The 18,328-nt window shown below is 53.5% G+C and overlaps 2 protein-coding genes and 1 gene segment (V, D, J or C); 1 reads left to right on the forward strand and 2 right to left on the reverse strand.

Moving 5' to 3' along the window:
- The window catches only part of LOC142034582 (T cell receptor alpha chain MC.7.G5-like), an 88,673-nt gene extending 80,245 nt beyond the window's left edge, over positions 1-8,428 (reverse strand). For all 3 annotated transcript variants that reach the window (XM_075036130.1, XM_075036128.1, XM_075036127.1), the window contains exon 1: positions 7,802-8,428. In XM_075036130.1, the coding sequence (XP_074892231.1) occupies positions 7,802-8,283 (482 nt within the window). In that variant the 5' untranslated portion in view covers positions 8,284-8,428. The remainder of the gene's footprint in view (positions 1-7,801) is intronic.
- A 2,287-nt stretch (positions 8,429-10,715) lies between these two features.
- LOC142034588 (feather keratin Cos2-3-like) lies at positions 10,716-17,093 on the forward strand. Its single transcript, XM_075036132.1, has 2 exons — positions 10,716-10,884; positions 16,446-17,093. Exons 1-2 carry the CDS (start codon positions 10,837-10,839, stop codon positions 16,746-16,748), a joined length of 351 nt encoding a protein of 116 aa, XP_074892233.1. The 5' UTR covers positions 10,716-10,836; the 3' UTR covers positions 16,749-17,093.
- LOC142034848 (T cell receptor alpha variable 4-like) lies at positions 11,237-13,085 on the reverse strand. The segment is given in 3 exon segments: positions 11,237-11,251; positions 11,840-12,201; positions 13,034-13,085. Coding segments are annotated over 3 exon segments (429 nt in total).
- Positions 17,094-18,328: the final 1,235 nt, after the last annotated feature.

The raw sequence follows: 18,328 nt of genomic DNA on the forward strand, positions 1-18,328 counted from the left end.
GTCTCAGCCCCTGCCTTGACACGGCACCAGGGTGACGAGTACATTTGGCATTGGCTTGCACATGAGGAGGGGCTGTGTCCCAACCCAGACACCACTGACCCTGCATTGGAAGCAGATTGACTTGGGCATAGCCTGAAGAAGGTGAGCAGCACTGCTCAGCCTTTCTCCCTGTTCATAAAGCAAACCCCGTCCTTTTGAACTCTCTAGCACTGGGGAGAGCAGCTGTGTCCTGGCCCAGAGAGGCAGGGAGAGGGGACTGCCAGCTGTACTGAGGTATTACCAATATTGTTTACACTGAACCAAACTATGGATCCAAACTGGAGTGAAACTGTTGGTGGTGGTGTCCTGGGTTTGGCTGGAATAGAGTTAATTCTCACAAGAAGCTGGGAGGGGACACAGCCAGGACAGCTGACCTGAACTAGCCAAGGGGATATTTCATACCATATGACATCATGCTCACTATATAAACTGAGGGAGCTGGACCAGGAGGAGGATCGAGGGTCAGAAACATGCTGGGCATGGGGTTCTGGGTGGTGAGCAATTGCACTGTGCATCACTCACTTTGCATATATATTTATTAGTATTATTGCTGTTATTTCTTCTCTCCTTGTCTTGTCCTGCTAAACTGTCCTTATCTCAACACATGACTTTTTACCTTTTTCTTCCCATTCTCCTGTCCATCCCACAGAGGGGGGGTGTGGCTGGGAAGGAGTGAGTGAGAAGCTGTGTGGTGCTTAGCTGCCAGCTGGGCCTAAACCATGTCAATCTCTTTTGCACTCAACGTGGGGCAGGAAGGGTTGAGATAATGACAGATCTGGGCAGAGTGTGTTAAAACAAATTTGTTATACCCATTTCTTATATTAGTTAAATAGTCGCTGGTCATAATGTTGGTTTATTTGTTCACATGGTGCTTTTAATGTATATTCTTACATGCACTATGTATTCCCTGCAGTGATGTTTATCACCTCTGGGAGAGGGATCAGGACTATCATTTTCATGCACTGGGTAATGTCACTTACGACAGGATTGCATCACTGTTCATGAGGTTAAGCTGGTATTTGTATGTGGCATTGTTGTCATGCCTGTACCTCGGTCTCCTTCTCTCGGAATTTATTAGTAATCGCAGCCAATCTATGGAGAAGATGGGGTGGGGGGGATACTTTCTCCTGCTCTTTCACCTCCCCTTTCTCCTTCAGGCTAATTACAACAGGTTTTGAGAATTTTGAATATCCTTGGGATGTTCAAGCCAGCATGCTCTTGTTACTATGTCTCTTGAATGTGTTTCAGGTCTTGTTTAGGGTTACACAAAAATATTTTTATGAATACCACCCAGACACCTGCCCCAAGGCTGGATAGTCATGGGTGGCATGGCATGTGGGAGAATATGGGCAGGTATCTAGAGAACTTCTCACCTCCAATGGTTTGGAACTTCACTCCTGAACAACTACAGGACCCTGATGAAGTGGTAGAATATTTGAAAGGAAAATGCTGTGGCTATTCTAAAGAGGCACATCATACCACACTGTGCTGGGCCCTGGCCAGTATCTACCAAACACTGCTTGATATTATGCAGCACCCTCAGGGGGAAAGGGAGGGAAAACACACCAACAGCCACTGCAGTTATTCCCACCATCACGACAGGCACTGCTACTACCTCAACCCTGGCGACAGGCACTGCGGCTGAACCAGAGAACCAACCTGTGCAAGTATCAGTTGCCCCTATACAGAAGAAGAAATACACAAAAAACATCAGTTTGCTTAGTGAGGTATGAAGGTGAACCAGGGTCATCACAAGAACAGGAGAAAGAGGCAGAACCAGAGATAATCACTCAATCCCTACCCCTGGGTGAGCCGTGAGATTTGTGAAAGGATTTCAGCTACCATCCAGGAGAGCACATTGTTACGTGGCTGCTCCAATGCTGGGATAACAGGGCCAGTAGCTTGGAATTGGAGGGTAGGGAAGCCAAGCATTTAGGATCCCTATCTAGGGAAGGGGGCATTGACAGAGCAATTGGGAAAAAGACAGAAGCCCTCAGCCTCTGGATGCTACTTATGTCAGGCATGAAGGAAAGGTACCTATTCAAGGAAGATGCTACACTTCACCCAGGCAAGTGGACCACCATGGAGAGAGGTATCCAGTACCAGAGGGAATTAGCCATGCTGGAGGTGATTTATAATGATCTGAATAACAAGCAGTTACCCACAGAGCCAGATGCAGTCCAATGCACGCAACCCATGTGGTGGAAGTTTCTACAAAGTGCACCAACATCACATGCCAATTCATTGGCACTAATGTACTGGAAAGAAGGCTATGGACAAGCGGTGTATGAAGTGACTGGCCAATTCTGGCAATACGAAGAAAGTCTCGCTTCCTTCCTATGGGCCTGCATCTCGGCTGTGGGGAAACTGTCAGACATGCTAGCGGAGAAACTGTCCTGAGAGTTACAGTGATTTGAGGATAAGTTCTGTCCCCCCTGTATGGGCCTGTATTGGAGCTATTAGGACTATGTGTTCCCTTGTTCAGGAGAAAGGAGCTAGAAGGTACACACCATTGGGTACCCTGTGGATTTCCCTGCGTGACCGTGCAAAGTACATGAGGGAATGGGATGGAAAACCTACCCTGACCCTAGAGGCATGGGTACATGAGTTGCAAGGAAAGACAATCTCAAAAGGAGATCCTTCCAGGAAAAATGCCACTCCAGTTTCCAGCAGGCAGTTCCCTATCCAGAGTAGAAGGACTGATCTCATTTCTGATCCTCTTGAAGGGACTTTTGATTCATGATTACATACAGTGAGTAATGGATACTCTGACCAGGATTAGAGGGGTCCTGCCTCTAGCCAGGTGGAGAAAAGGGACAACCGGGTTTATTGGACTGTGTGGATTCAATGGCCTGGCACATCAGACCCACGGGAGTACAGGGCTCTAGTAGACACTAGTGTATGGTGTACTCTAATGTCATCAAGCTATAAAGGGGCAGATTCCATCCGTATTTCTGATGTTAAAGGAGGATCCCAACAGTTAACTGTATTGGAAGCTGAAGTGAGTCAAAATGGAAATGAGTGGCAGAAACACCCCACTGTTACTGGCCCGGAGACTCTCTGCATCCTTGGTACAGACTACCTCAGGAGAGGGTATTTTGAGGACCCGAAAGGGAACCAGTGGGCCTGTGGTATAGTTACCTTGGAGATGGAGTAAATTAAACAGCTGTCCACCTTGCTCAGTCTCTCTGAGGACCCTTTGGTTGTGGGGTTGCTGAGGGGTTATCATGGTTTAACCCCAGCCAGCAACTAAGCACCATGCAGCCGCTCACTCACTTCCCCCCCATCCAGTGAAAAAAAAGTAAAACTCGTGGGTTGAGATAAGAATGGTTTAATAGAGCAGAAAAGAAGAAACTAATAGTGATAATGATAACACTAACAAAATGACAATAGTAATAATAAAAGGACTGGAATATACAAGTGATGCACAATGCAATTGCTCACCACCTGCCAACCGATGCTCAGTTAGTCCTCAAGTGGTGATTCCTGCACCCCCACTCCCCCCCGTTTATATACTAGATGTGATGTCACATGGTGTGGAATACCCTGCTGACCACTTTGGGTCAGCTGCCCTGGCTGTGTCCTGTGCCAACTTCTTGTGCCCTCCAGCCTTCTTGCTGGCTGGGCATGAGAAGCTGAAAAATCCTTGGCTTTATACTAAAAATTACTTAGCAACAACTGAAAACATCAGTGTTATCAACATTCTTCTCATACCTAACTCAAAAACATAGATAGCACTGTGCCAGCTACTAGGAAGACAATTAACTCTATCCCAGCTGAAACCAGGACAATATCTACCCCTTATTTTATACCATTGATATCATGCTCAGTTCCTATACCTTCAGTTACATCCTAGTCAATCAATGGTTGGACTCCATGATCTTGAAGGTCTTTTCCAGCCTAAATGATTCTATGTTTCCAGCTACCAGGTGGTTGCTTCCACCATTGTAAGCGCATGGTGCTTGCCTTGGTGAGTTTGTGGGAGTGTGATACAGTCAATTTGCCAGGCCTCCCCATATTGATATTTCAGCCATTGCCCTCCATACCACAGGGGCTTTAACCGCTTGGCTTGCTTAATTGCAGCACGTTTCACATTCACGGATAACCTGTGCAATAGTATCCATGGGCAAGTACACACCTCGATCATGAGCCCATCTATATGTTGTATCTTTTTGCTAAAGACCTGAGGCATTTGCCACCATCCATGAGTCAGTATAGAGATAGAGCACTGGCCACTTTTCTCTTTCAGCATCCAGCCCTGAGCAGCCACACTGTGCCCAGTTCACAGACCTAGATCAGCCAGATATGTGAAGGGAGGGAGGTAGTAGAAGGGTGCAACCTTTCATCCAGCTCAGCAAGATGGGTGCGGACAGCAGTCAGCACACAGAGCTAATGGCTGTGTTCAGGGTACTAGAGGAGACACCCCCATTTACAAGTTGTCCATGAAAATCCTTCCTTTCTTTTATCTCATGCAGAACCATTATGTGGATGGAGCCCCACATGACTGCTTCCCCTCACCGCATGCCATGCAGCCTCAAGCATGAAGTGCTGGATGCCCCTGCCCTCCAGCCACACCAAAGCTCCTCCTTCTCTTCTACACCACACAAGGAACTGGGCTGTTTAGTGATCTCTCTGCCACCGTTGATTTACAGGGCATGGGACAAGGGGGACAGGTCATCTCTGGTACTTCCAGCCATAACATCACTGCTCTTCTATGCTTCCTCTCTTTGCTTTACGTGTCTGAGGCAGATTGACCTTGGCTGGCTGCCAGGTGCCCACCAAGCCGCTCTATCACTTCCCTCCATCAACAGGACGGGAAGAGAAAAATACGATGAAAGGCTTGTGGGTCAAGATAAGGACAGGGAGATAACTTACCAATTGCTGTCATGGGAAAACCAGACTCAACTTGGGGAAATTAATTTAATCTATTGCCAATTAACTGCAAGAGAGTTCTGCTGCTCTGAAAAGTAATATTGCATCTGCATTTCTCTGCCTTTTGAAGAGAGGGTATTTACCTTAAAGTGAGTCTAAAGACAGGTTCACTACAACATCACTTCTGATGTCCCAGCCTCAGTGTCTGTAGCTGGAGGGGAGACTGCCTGGTCCCAGACACACACCCTTCTGCTGCCACATGAGTTGTAACTCCTTTGTTGAACCCCTTCATTTACACACTCAGGAACAAAGAAGTGAGGCAAGCTCTGGGGTGGGCTTTCCAGAAAAAGTGAAGTGGCTTTTCAAAGGGCCTCAGTGGGAGAAAACAGATTCATCCTCTCCCTCCCATGACTTCTACCCTGCAGAAGTTCCTCACTTTCAAAAGTGTAAGAGCACCTGGGCATCACAGGTAGTGAGAAGCCACCAGTTTCCCAGGGAGCTCATCTCACTCATCTTACAGCCATCTTAGGCTGGGCTGAGCCTTGATTCTAATGCTCCCACCTCCCTCTGTTCACTCCTGGGTAAATTCAGAATGCCTCACAGTGCTCTAAAGACCAGTGCTTGGAAAGGGTCACAAACCCCATCCAGAAACAGTTCTCCAGCAGAACTCTGGAGGAGTGGTCCTCCCACAGGTTTGTATTCCAGTTTGCCAAGTGCTCCATTTTGTCAGGGATCCGTCTGAATCCCCTAAAGAAGTCCCAGCAGCTGGCTTATTGCCTTAGGAAATGGGCATGTATTACTCCGTTTAGTCTGACATTTTCTGGATGCATCTATGCCGCATTCCTGTGGCTGTTTCACAGAATCATGCTCTGGTTCAAGACAAAACTTGGTATCGTCTGGGATCTCTACCATTATTCCTAGGATAAGACAGTCAACAAAAATTACACTCTCCTTCCTTCCCTCTATCCAGTATCCAAGTATACTTTTAAAATTGTAATTAAAAATATGCAAATTTCTATGCTTTGTGCTAGATGTGTCCGGGCATTTGCACATCTAAAACCCCACATCAGTTTTTAACAGTCCATCGTTCCACCCATTTTGGGCTTCGCTGTGGAAACACTTCAACGTGATTGGCAAAGTCCCCAAACCGCAGAGCTGTGAAAGGCTGGGTAGCAAGCCTCTCCTCACTCTTATTGGGAGGACATTAGCACTTCCAAAGGGCATTTGCTCTTCCCCTTCCTGTAATTTTCATTTCAGAACTGATGAATCACATTCTCAAAGCTCTTTGTTCTGCACACTGACAGTGAAGGCAGTCCATGTGACCACTTCATAAGGAGGAGGCATCAACATGGCAGATACACCTTTATGAACAGTGTGGGACTGAATTCACCTGAGTGTAGAGCTCTCCAAGGGACATGATGGAGTCTGGACTGAACGTCTTCTCCTCCCTTCTGGAAGCAATGGTGCTTCTGGAGGCGACTCACCAACCTCCCGTATTGACCTCTCCTTGGCCACTTGGCTCTTGACCTGCAGCCAGGCCCAGGCACCAGTACCCAAGGACAGGCTGATGCCCACCCTTCTCAGCTGTGCTCTCTTTCTCAGTGGCATTTGGGAAATCCCTGGGAAATCCACTGAGGCTGGAGAAAGAGCCTGAATCTGTCCTCAGGTAGCCATCACTGGTTGTCAATCCTGCTTTAGGGATGATGTTGCTTTTGGGGGAAGAATTGTGTCTCTGGATTGTTGAAGCCCTCTGCAGCCCTGGAGAGCAGCCAAAAGCAGGACCTGAAATGTCCAAGGCACCCTAGACACAGTGGAGTGCAGGACACTGAGGGCTGATGTCCATTCCTCATCAACGCTGTCTGAGACAATGCCCTCTGAGATGAATAGGGGCATGCAAAGCCTCCAACAGGGCTGGCAGAGCAGACCCATGCCACTTGCCAGAGGCAGGCCATTCTGGAACAGCAGTAGGTCAACAACCAAGTACCTCAGGCTTTCTCAGGTGAACTGAATGATACTTCATGAGCAACAGTCTCCACTTCATAGGGTGGGATCCAGCTGGAAAGCCAGTACCCTCCAGCTGAGCTTCCACATGCAGTGCTGGGGTGGGATTGCCTGAGAATAGGTCCCCAGAACCATTCCTGTTGCCTATGGGTGGAAACAAGTTCACTGAGAAGTGGTTGCCAGTTGTTGGGCAGAGAAGCCAGCATGGACTCATGGACATAGGGGTTCCTTCCCAGCTGAACCCTAGCAATTTCCCTGAGAAGGAGAAGAGACATGAAAAAGGGTGGGACCACTCTCTGGCAGTGGATGAGTGTGGGAAGGGTTTGAACAGAGAATCTTGTCCAGCGCCTGGCTGATGGGTCTTTTTCTCTTGCTGATGCCCAGATGCGGGGCAAGGAAGGGCTCTTCCCTTCTTGGGCTACTATGGCCAAATGGCAAAACCATAAGAGCAGTTGTGCCTCCTACCACAAGCTTCGTTCTCCAGCTATGGCCATCAGCGGAGGCACAGGGAAAGGGAACAGGACAACGAGCTGATAGGTTACTTGTCCTGAGCCCTCACTGCTGTGTACCAGCCATTTTAAGCAGAGGGCATTTACAAGCCTGGCTTGGCTTGTTTATGGTGCAGCCTCCAACGACTTTGCCCCAAGTCAGGTTTCCTGGACTCTTTTCATCATCAAAGACCCTGGTTCTAGATGCAGCTGTCAAAGTCATGCTGGCATACACCTCATAGCAGCACAGGCTGGGGAGGCAGAAGCCCAGCCTCACCACAGTCCCCAGGTGCTGCGGCTGTGCAGGCTGAGCTTAGAGCTACAGACAAGCAGTGGCAGGGAGGGAACTGCTCCTCAGAGCACCCCCCACGTTTCTGTGCAGTGCTGCAAGCTGTGGGCACCAGTGTGTGCTCAGTGCACAGAAATAGGCAGCGCTGTCCTGGAGCTCGGCATCCCGCACATTCAGAAGCACCTGGGAGGTTTCCACAGTCAGTGTAGAGGAGAATCTCCCTGTATCCTCATGAGCTTTGCTCCTCCACAGCCACAGCAGCATCTGAGGGGACTGGGACTGGCGCTGCTGGTACCAGTAGATGATGGGATTGGTATAGCTGGTGGAGAAATTGCAGTGCAGAGCTGTGCTCTCCCCTGCCTGGATGGTAATTTCTGCTGGAAACTGGAGCACAGAGTCCTTTTGGGCATGACCTGTAAATCCAGACAGGGCTTTCAGCTTTGCTTGCTTGTCTACCTGTCCATCTATCACTTCATCAGCTTGCTCACTGTCCCCACTTTCCAGCTCACTTTTCCTAGTCTCTGAAACGCTGAGCTGTTTGTCCCTGCACACTTCTTTCTGCAGGTTCTTGCCACTACTCACCCCCCAGACCATCCTGCTTTTCAGCAATACTCACAGGTCTTTCAGTCCACTGGTTCTACCCATATCTGCCTCTGATCTATGCTAACTGCTGGCCTCTCCTTCAGCAGCAGAGGACATGAACTGTTCCTCTTCCACCTCTGACCATATCTTCTTGCTATCTTCTTGCTAGAACAGTTCCTCCATATGACACACCGCATCCTCTGCTTTTCTGTTGACCTTGTAAGGCATTTCAGCTCTTCTTGCATTGAGTTAGCCTTCCCTCTCCCACAAGGTTTATGACCATCCCTACAGAGATTAGTAGCATTTTATCCAGTATGTCTAGGAGAGAAGCTCCTATACACCACACTGCTCCATTCCCTAGCATCTTTCCCTCTTTCAGGCTTCATGTGTATTAGCAGCACGTTCAAGAATGCTCAGTAGCTGCAAGTTTAAGGCGAGGTCTTATTCCTCCTCTGATGCCCATTACTCATGACATCTCCCACGTTATTTGCTGTACCCACCTGCAGCCCCTGCTCTGCCTACAGAAACACTCCCAGATCCCCCAGGCAAACAGGACTCACGTCTCCCCACTTCCACCACCAACTGCATAAAGTCTTGCCTCATTCTCCCCAGCCTGAAAGTCACATCTCACCAAAGTCTGCCAGTCCCACCAGTGCTGCCAGGAAAAGCAGGACTATGTCACACTCTCCCTTCATGGGGTGCCCAGGGACCTGTCAGCAGGAGGGACCCAATGCTTGCAGCTTCACCTCTTCTGCCTCTGCCAGATCAGAGAGGCCTCCAAGCCACAGCCCAGAGGGTGGAGCAAAACTCTCTCCCTGCTGCTCCAGGCAGGCCTCTTTGGGTCTGTCCTCTAACCTCTGCCACAAGAAGGCTCTCTGGAGATATAACAGACTCATGGTTTAAATCCTGTCAATCAGAGGGACAGGCATCCTTTGTGAAAGTGTCCTGACATCAACCACCTAGCCAGCTGCACAGACCTGCACCCAGCTCTGCAGGAGATGGAGAAGGCACCCCTGCACCCACCCACATCCACCCTGTCCCTGGGACTGTCTGCATGGAGAAAGGACCAGGCACACATGGAGAAAGGACCAGGCACACACTGAAGTGCCTGGGCCCAGGTGTTGCACACTCCCTCCCTTTGCCTCTGGCCATAGAGGAGGAACCTGAAGAGAAACGTCTCGGTAAAGAGCATCTGCTGCAGAAACCAGCCGCACAGGGACAGACGCACTCCCGCACTCTGGCAGGGGGAGGATGTGGCAACACAGCTCTCTGCTGTACAGGCACTCCCTCTGCGTCCCTTCACCTACCCACATTACCCACAATCTCCAGCTGCTTGTCCCACCCTGGGCCCCAGAACCCCAATAGCCAGGCAAGCAAAAGGGCTACTTGATTTTCTTGTCTTCTGATGTCTGCTGCCTGGAGCAGGGCTCCTCTGCCACTTGCACCCAGGGCCCTATGCTCACACGGTTGGCAGGGACTGCAGGAAGCAGGTGATAGTGTAGCAGCCCCCATTCACAACCCCGCTCCCACAAGGCCTTCAGGGTCCTGTCTTTCAGTCGAGGCCATGGCAGAAGGACGGTGGGCTGCCCTCTGCTCTCCAATGACTGCAAACCTGCCAGGAGTCCCCTTGTAATACAACCATAGCTGCCACAACAGTCCCCAGCTGAGGCAGGGAAGAGGGCGGAACCTTTCCTCCCTGCCTCTGAAGCCTGTGAATATGCACTTTCACAGCTTCTACAGCCACGCAGGCCTCACTGGGGACTGGCTGGGCCCAGGACCCCATGGCCACAGGCCTCTTTCCAGCTCCCACTCACCTCAGACCTTCAGCCCCATAGGGCAACTTAGCAGACCTCTTTGTGGCTCACTCCTGAGGTCTGAACTTGAGTCTCAGATGTGTCTTTCAACAAGTGCCCAGCTCGAGCTCCTCTCCTATCTCCTGCACTTTGCTTTAACACCAAAGGCTCTCAACCCGAGGTTCAGGGGACTCCTGTGCAACAAGCCCTATGTCCCAAACACTAGCCACTGTGTGATACACTTGAAGGTGTCTGTGACAACCAGTATCTCCTTCTCGTGTTGGCGCTGAGGTAGAACTGCTGGCTCTACAGGATGCCTTTTCAACACCAGTAGGAGCATGAGAGAAGCGGCCTGTGGAGCTGGGGGATTGAGTTTGTAATTATGTGTCTGAGCCTGTTTACAAAGTTAACAGCAAGAGACCACATCTGGTTGTGGTTTGCAAAGAAACGGCTTGTATTGGCACTGTATCAGTTAGTTCTTTCTGTTCCAACAGGACCTGGTGATGTTCGTGGTCGGAAAGTGTAGGGTTTGGCGTTCGGAAGATCTCGCGATGGCACGGAAAGTTAGAGGGTCAGTCGCAGCCTTGTGATGTACCTGTAACCCCACCTCCCCTTGTTAGTATAAAAGGAATTAACTGCGCAATAAAAGGCGGAAGTTGGCGCTCACACTGTGTGTGTTATCTGTCTCTTTCCCTGGTCCGGGCCGCCCAGTGATCTAAGCCTGGCACCTTGATATGTACCGAACGCTACGTGATGGGTTGCCGTGGCGACGATGGAACTTGTGCAAGTGATTAGGGGGTTGAAAGAGTTGGCTAATGAGGTGGGTGCCCGCGGAACGATTAGGAGGGGCCCCACGGGCGAATGCATCCAATGGGTGCTGCGCCGGGGAGGGATGAGTTCTCCCACAGAAGTCTTTAGTCCCCCAAATTGGGGGGTGGTTCGGGATATGTTGATTCAGTCAAGCGCCGGTTCGAAAACAACGGGGGACAGTGCCCCCAGGGACGGTGGTTCAAGATCAGACGGAGTGGGTGGTTGTGGAGCGGGGCTCACGGAGCGGTTCCTCTCTGACTGATAGCGTGGACTCAGAGGGTGCGGCGGAGCTGGGGGTTTTTCCGGTGGAGACGGTACCTGCGAGACTGGACGGACCCTCTCTGCGGCGTGCATGGGAGGAGTTACGGCAGGATCTTCTGAAGGAGTTGCGGGAATGCCTCCTGGACTGGGTTCCCGGCGGGGATGTTAAGGGGGATTTATACCGTCAGGTGAAGGAATGGGAGGAAAGAACGCCCCCGGAGGGGGAGCTCAGGAAGCTGAGAGGGTTAAAAACTGTAGTAGAGGGGGAACCACCCCCCAGCGAGGGAAACCAGGCGCCTTTGCCGGGAGAGCAGGCTGAGTTTTTGCCTGCCGAGCCTATGCAGGTTGAGCCTTTGCCTGCTGAGCCTTTGCCTGCGCAGGCTGGGCCTTAGCCTGCGGCGGCTCGGCCTTTGCCTGCGGCGGCCGGGCCTTTGCCTGCGGCGGCCGGGCCTTTGCCTGTGGCGGCCGAGCCAGTGCCTGTGGCGGCCAAGCCGGTCGCGATTCCTCCCCACTGTGGCGGGGGATGTCTGTCTGCGTCCCGGTGGGAGTGCGAGGGTGCCGGTGCCGGGCGGGCGGGGGAACCGCCCCGCGGCCCGCCGGGCGGGGCTGGGCGGGGCCGGGCGGGGCCGGGCGGGGTGAGGCGGCGCCGGCGGGCGGAGCGGCAGCGCCCCCTGGCGGCCCCGCCCGGGGCTGTCCCCCCCCGCCCCGCCCCGCAGGCCCGGCCCCGCCCGCGGCGGTTCGTGCCCGGCCGCAGCCCCGGCTCCTCTCCCCGTGTCTCTCAGGCCGCAGTAATACACGGCCGCGTCCCCGCGCCGGGGCCGGGCGAGCCACAGGGCGCTGGACCGGCGGTCTGCCGCCACCGACAGCTGCCCCGGCGGGTCCGACAGCTCTGTGGAACCTTGAAAATTGCTAACGAGGAATGCGGGGCCTCGGCCCGGGAGCTGACGGTACCAGTGGATATCCTCGTTGCTCTGTATGTTGGGGTGTGAGCAGTTGATGCTGATGCCGGTGCCCTCGGTGGTCTCCGCCGACGCCTCCTGCTGCACCTGGGCTCTGACCACAGCCACTGCCGAGAAAGGAGGAGGAAAGACCAAAGATCACCAAAGATCGCTCAGCTCTGGTGGCTCTTTTCCCAGAGAAACTGTCAGGAACAGTGGCAGTGAGACAGAGCTGGACTGGAACGGATGGCGACACGTGCCCATCAACAGGGATGGAGAGTGGTCCTGGGGCAGGTGTGTGGAGCAAGGGGAGAGGTCTGGGAGGGAATGTGAAATTGATGCATGCAGAGTTAGAATGAAAGTCAGGTGCATGGACGGACGGACGAATGGATGGACGGCGAGAGAGAGAGGAGACAGGAGAGTTGGGTGTGTTGCAGCGAAGGATGAAGGGTTGAATTCAGAAGAAGAATAAATGCTGAATGCACAGGGGGATGAGAGGATGTATGCAATAACAGTGTGGTGCAGGAAAACAAACTTGTGCCTACAGACATGAAGGAAAGGGAGAGATGAGAGAGGGGTCTCGGGGTAGGAAGAGGGCTTAAGGATGCTACGGGCATGGAGAGATTGGTCAAAGCTGGGTGGGTGGATGGATGGATGGATGGATGGGGAGAGGAAGAGTAGACGGAGAGATGGGTTGTTCCAGTGAAGGGCAGAGGGCTACAGTCAGGGCAGTAAGACCTGCCAAATGCACGGGGGAAAGAGCAGGTACCTGGAAAGGCAGGCGTAGATGCAAGCAGGCTTGTAGCAGCAGAGGTGATGGCGAAATAGGGAGAAGAGGAAGCGAGGACTCGGAGGGTTTGGAAGGCAGAGCGGCAGGGAGGGGGAAAGACACGCTGAAGAAGGAGAGGAACAGCCCGGGCACAGCCCCCGGCCCCGTCCACCGCCGCCAGCCCCGCGCACCCAGGAGCACCGCGGCCAGCGCCGCCAGCGCCGCGCCCCGGCACCGCCGCATCCCGCCGCTCCGCCGCCCGCGCCTCGCTGCCCCCCGCCAGCCCCGGCTCTCTGCTCCGGCCGCGGCGCCTCCTCTCCGCCGCCTCCGCCAGCTCCGCCCCGGGGCTGAGCCCTGCGCCGGCGCCGCTCGGGGTCTCGCCCGGGCTGCGAGGGCGCAGGGGCTCTGCACGGGCACCGCTTTGTCTCCTGGGCAATGCCCTCTCCCGCTCCTCCGGCAAGGACACCTCCCCAGCAAGAAGCAGCCTGCGCAGCGCCAGCAGCAGCCTGGCACAGCAGCAGCCGGGCACAGCAGCAGCCGGGCACAGCAGCAGCCTGGCACAGCAGCAGGGCCCTGACCCGGGAGATGGACCAGCTTCCCAGAGCTGTCTCCGAGCTCAGGGGCTGCCAGCAGCAGCCACTGGTTTCCTGCGGATGGCAGGGAGGAGGCTGAGAGCCTCCCTCCCTTCAGCTGCCTCTCTGCACTCGCGGCACAGGGCCTGAAAGTTGTGCTGTGGCCAAGGGGCTCGGAGGACACATGTGCCCATGGCAGTGCAGGGCTCAGGGCAGGGGAGAGGGGGAATCACTGAGTCAGAACGCAGGTCGGAAGGGACCTGCAGAGGTCATACGGATCACCCCTCTGCTCGGAACAGATCCCGTTAGATCAGGTTGCTCGGGGTCACGTTCAGTCCAGCCTTGAACACTTCCCAGCCTGCATGACTGCCTAGGCTGGTTTCTCCCTCAGATGCAAAATCTTGCCCTTGCTCTGTCTGGCCTTCATGAAGTTCCAGTCAGCCCATTTCTCCAGCCTGTCTGGGTCCTCTAAACAGGAGCCGTGTCTGACAGTTACGGCCCATTCCCCTTGCTGGGTGTTATCCGCAGACTTGCTGGGAGTTCCCACTCATGACATTCCTGACAACGTTAAAGAGTATTGGTCCTGCTACTGATCCCGACTACTACACGCCATCCATAAGTGTTGGCCAGCTGGGCTTTGCACCATGGTCACAACTCTCTCAGCCTGGCAGTAACAGCCATTTTCCCACCCACCTTGTCATCCTCTAACTGAACCCATGCGTCTGCAATTTGGTCATCAAGGAAGTATGGGAGAGGCTGTCAAAGGTCTTGCTAAACTCTAGGTACACACCTCCCCTGCCCTTCCCTTTTTCCACAGTGCCTGTTACCTGACGAGGAAGCAATGAGTCTGGCGCTCGGATGCAGTAGAGCCTCAGCTCAAAAGCAGACCCACGAGGAGGGGAATCAGCCCTGGCTGAGCTCTCCCAGCAGAGCTGCCTGGCACTGATCTCACCGAGGTCACTAAAGGGAAGGGGGAAAGTACTGCACTTGACTGCACTGAGTCCAAGATGGTCCTGGCCTCAGGCTGACAGCCATTCAGGCAGGGAGATGGGCTCAGAAAATTTACCCGCTGTGCACGGCCCTTGTCAGAAAGAGGGTCTGTTCTGGACACCCCTGTGGGACAGCAGCTGGCTTTGGGCGATGCGGTCTTGAATCCAGTGCCCCTTCCCTCCCACGGGCAGTTGCTGGGCTCTCAGACTGGGATTCCAATGTGGGGCAGGAAGGTCCTTGTGGGCTGAAGTCCAAAGCAGTCACCAGTTCTTTGCCTTTCCTGTGCAGGCCACAGGGTCTGGCCTTCCACTCACAGCACAGGGATATCATGCTCTGTGTTCCTTTCATTCAGTACCTGTTTGACACAAGGTGTCAGTCCCTGCCTGACAGAGCACCAGGCCGATGAACTGCACAAGTACATTTGGCCTTGACACGGACATGAGAGAGGCTGTGCACGGCCCCAGGCACCACTGACCCTGCACTGGAAGCAGATCCACTCAGGGATGGCCAGCGCAAGGTCAGCAGGATTCCTCAGCTTCTCCTTCCCCAGAAAGCAATCCCCATCCTTTTGAGCTCTCTTGCGCTGGGGAGAGCTGCTGTGTCCTGACCTGGAGAGGCAGGCAGGGAAGACTGCCAGCCATGCTGAGGTATTCCCAGTATCATTTCCACTGAATTAAACTGTGGATCAGAACTGGTGTGAAACCATCCTTGTTGGGGCCTGAAATGAGCAGCAGTGGAGCGTGAGCTTTGGAGGGGCAGGGAAAGGAGGGCTCAGGAGACACTGGCTGCATTTCAGTGCCTCTTGCCTGGACAGTTCTCTAGCAGTCTGGTGCCATCACCACTCAGCTGCACTCAGGCTCCTCCTGACCCTGGGAACCTGCTGCTCTGCGGTGCTCCTGGAGAGAGCCGTGGAGAGTGTCCCTGCCATGAGCAGCATATTCCCTTGTGATGAGGGACACACAAGGACACACAGACACAGGATTATGCAGACCAGCTTTGGATTGCACACATAAATATGCTCCAACGTGCATCCACACAAACCTGGTTGCTTACAAGTACACGCAAGACAAGAACACACACAAGAACACCATGAACCATGGACCGTGCTGAGGACCCCTGGGGACTGGGCAGTGTTAGGCAGGAGGGGGTCAAAACCTAGGAGCACAACGCACACACCTGGGGAGTCAAGAACAAGAATGGACCATCAGGTTGAGCTGAGGAGGGAAGGAAAGACCAGGACATGGCACGTCCTCATGCACGGGAGCCCATGACATCCAGCTGAGCATTGCTGGAGCTCCTTCCTGAGAATGACACTTCAAACAGCCCCAACAGGGTGAGCCAGGCTGATGTCACTTGTCTGCTCTGGACCTGTCCAGCACTTGAGCTGTGTCTTCTGCCTGCACTGCTGCATTCCTGCCCAAGAAATCCTGGGCCTTTCATCCCGCTGCTCAGAAGAAGCCTTCTTTGGGGAATGGGCATGGAACAAATCTGGAAATGAAAAGGCAGCAATGCAGGAAACCAAAGCACAGCCCATATCATTAGCTGCAACGGTTTGCATTGAAGATGAGCTTGTCCGAAAATTGTTACCTCTGCCTCTGTTCCTGCAGCAATGAAGGGCAGGTATAAAAGGCAGCCCAAGTCCCTGCTCTCTCATCCACTCCTCTTGCCTCCTTCTCCTTGGGAACCAGGTGAGTCTGAAGCCCCTTCTCCTTCTCTTCCAAAGCGAGATCTCTCCCCGATGGACCTCTCCGTTGATACTGGCTCTGGCCTGTGCTGGGGTTTGGATCTTCTTGTCCTGAGAGGGGGAAGCAGGGAGAAGGAATGCTTGGAGAGAGGCTGGGACATGGTCGAGGGGCGCTTTGGTTTATGAATTAGGAGTCTCCCTGGGTCAGGCAGTTCTTTGTAAGGCAATGAAGACTGCATGTCTTCTGGCCGAGCCTCTGCTCCCCACTCATTATTGGCCTTGGCTCCTTTGTGACAGGGTAACCAGGCTGCTCCTCAGTCACCCTTGTGCTCTACTTCCTCCCTGCTTCTCTCCCAGGTGCACCTCCAGCCCCACGACATGTCCTGCTACAACCAGTGCCTGCCATGCCGGCCCTGTGGCCCAACCCCGCTGGCCAACAGCTGCAACGAGCCCTGTGTCAGGCAGTGCCAGAACTCCACCGTCATCATTGAGCCCCCGGCTGTGGTGGTGACCCTGCCCGGCCCCATCCTCAGCTCCTTCCCACAGAACACCGTTGTGGGCTCCTCCACCTCCGCTGCTGTTGGCAGGATCCTCAGCTGTGATGGAGTGCCAATCAACTCTGGGTGCTGTGACCTCTCTGGCATTTCCAGACGCTACTAGGCAGGAGGTGCCCCATCTCCAGATAAAGATGCTGCAAAAGCCCCAGGGTGACACCTTGAGGAACTCAGAACATGGTGCTGGGCAGAGGATCCCTCTGTTGGATGCTGTTTTCAGTGTACCTGAATGGTTTTGCCTTTCCTTCCCTTTTCTTTGTGGCTGCCTATCGCCTTGCCCACACCGTCTCCCCAACACCAGCCCGGTAGAGACCATCTGTCTCCTCTCCCTCCACGGGGCAGGCATGATGCAGGAACTTCCCCATGGCCAAGGACTCCAGACTTTCGGCTGTCCGCAGCACTCCCTGCACTTCTGTCCTCCACTTGGAGTGAACTCGTTGCCCTCTTTTGACTCATTAAAGCTCTGCTGCATTCAAGCCTTGCCTCCCTGTGGTCCTTTCCCCTGTGGACACTTGCCAGCAGCCAAAGCAGAAGGATGTTGCTGTGGGGTGGATGGGGGGAGGTGAGGGCACAAGGAGACTCTTCTCCATCCAGAGAGGAATGAGAGGCTCCACACCCTGCAGTGGATCCTCTTTGGGGCACTCTCTCATGGAGCTGGGGAAGTCATCCCTGGCTGCTCTGCTGCCTGTGATGATCAGGCCTTGCCCTGCTGTCCACAAACATCCAGAAAGGCAGGAGGCCCTCAGGGGTCAGCAGCCACATGACCTCTTGAGGAAGAGTGTTCCTCTTGCTATGGTTGGAGCTGCACTGGTTTCATAGGGGGTGGTGTTGACTTCCGGAAGATGATTTGCTTTGCGGAATGGGAAGAGGGCTAAAGAAGGGAACAGCCCTTGGGATGGCCCATAGCTGCTACTCCACCTTCCAAGGTGTCCATGAAAATCCTTCCTTTCTTTTATCTCATGCAGAACCATTATGTGGATGGAGCCTCACATGACTGCTTCCCCTCACCGCATGCCATGCAGCCTCAAGCATGAAGTGCTGGATGCCCCTGCCCTCCAGCCACACCAAAGCTCCTCCTTCTCTTCTACACCACACAAGGAACTGGGCTGCTTAGTGATCTCTCTGCCCCCCGTTGTTTTACAGGGCATGGGACAAGGGGGACAGGTCATCTCTGGTACTTCCAGCCATAACATCACTGCTCTTCTATGCTTTCTCTCTTTGCTTTACGTGTCTGAGGCAGATTGACCTTGGCTGGCTGCCAGGTGCCCACCAAGCCGCTCTATCACTCCCCTCCATCACCAGGACAGGGGGTGAAAAATACGATGAAAGGCTTGTGGTTCAAGATAAGGACAGGGAGATTACTTACCAATTGCTGTCATAGGAAAACCAGACTGGACTTGGGGAAATCAATTTGATTTATTGCCAATTAACTGCAAGAGAGTACGATAGTGAAAAATGAAACAAAACTAGAAGCAAATTGCCCCCACCCCTCCCTTCTGGCCAGGCTCAACTTCACTCCTACCTAACTCTTCTACTTCCTCCCCCCAAACAGCACTGGGTGATGGGGCATGGGGGTTGCGGTCAGTTCATACTGCTTCATCTCTGCCACTCCCTCCTCCTCATGCCCTTCCCCTGCTCCAGGCTGGGGTCCCACCCACAAGACACAGTCCTTCACAAAATTCTCCA

This window comes from Buteo buteo, chromosome 9 (assembly GCF_964188355.1).
Source record: "Buteo buteo chromosome 9, bButBut1.hap1.1, whole genome shotgun sequence".
NCBI lineage: Eukaryota > Metazoa > Chordata > Aves > Accipitriformes > Accipitridae > Buteo > Buteo buteo.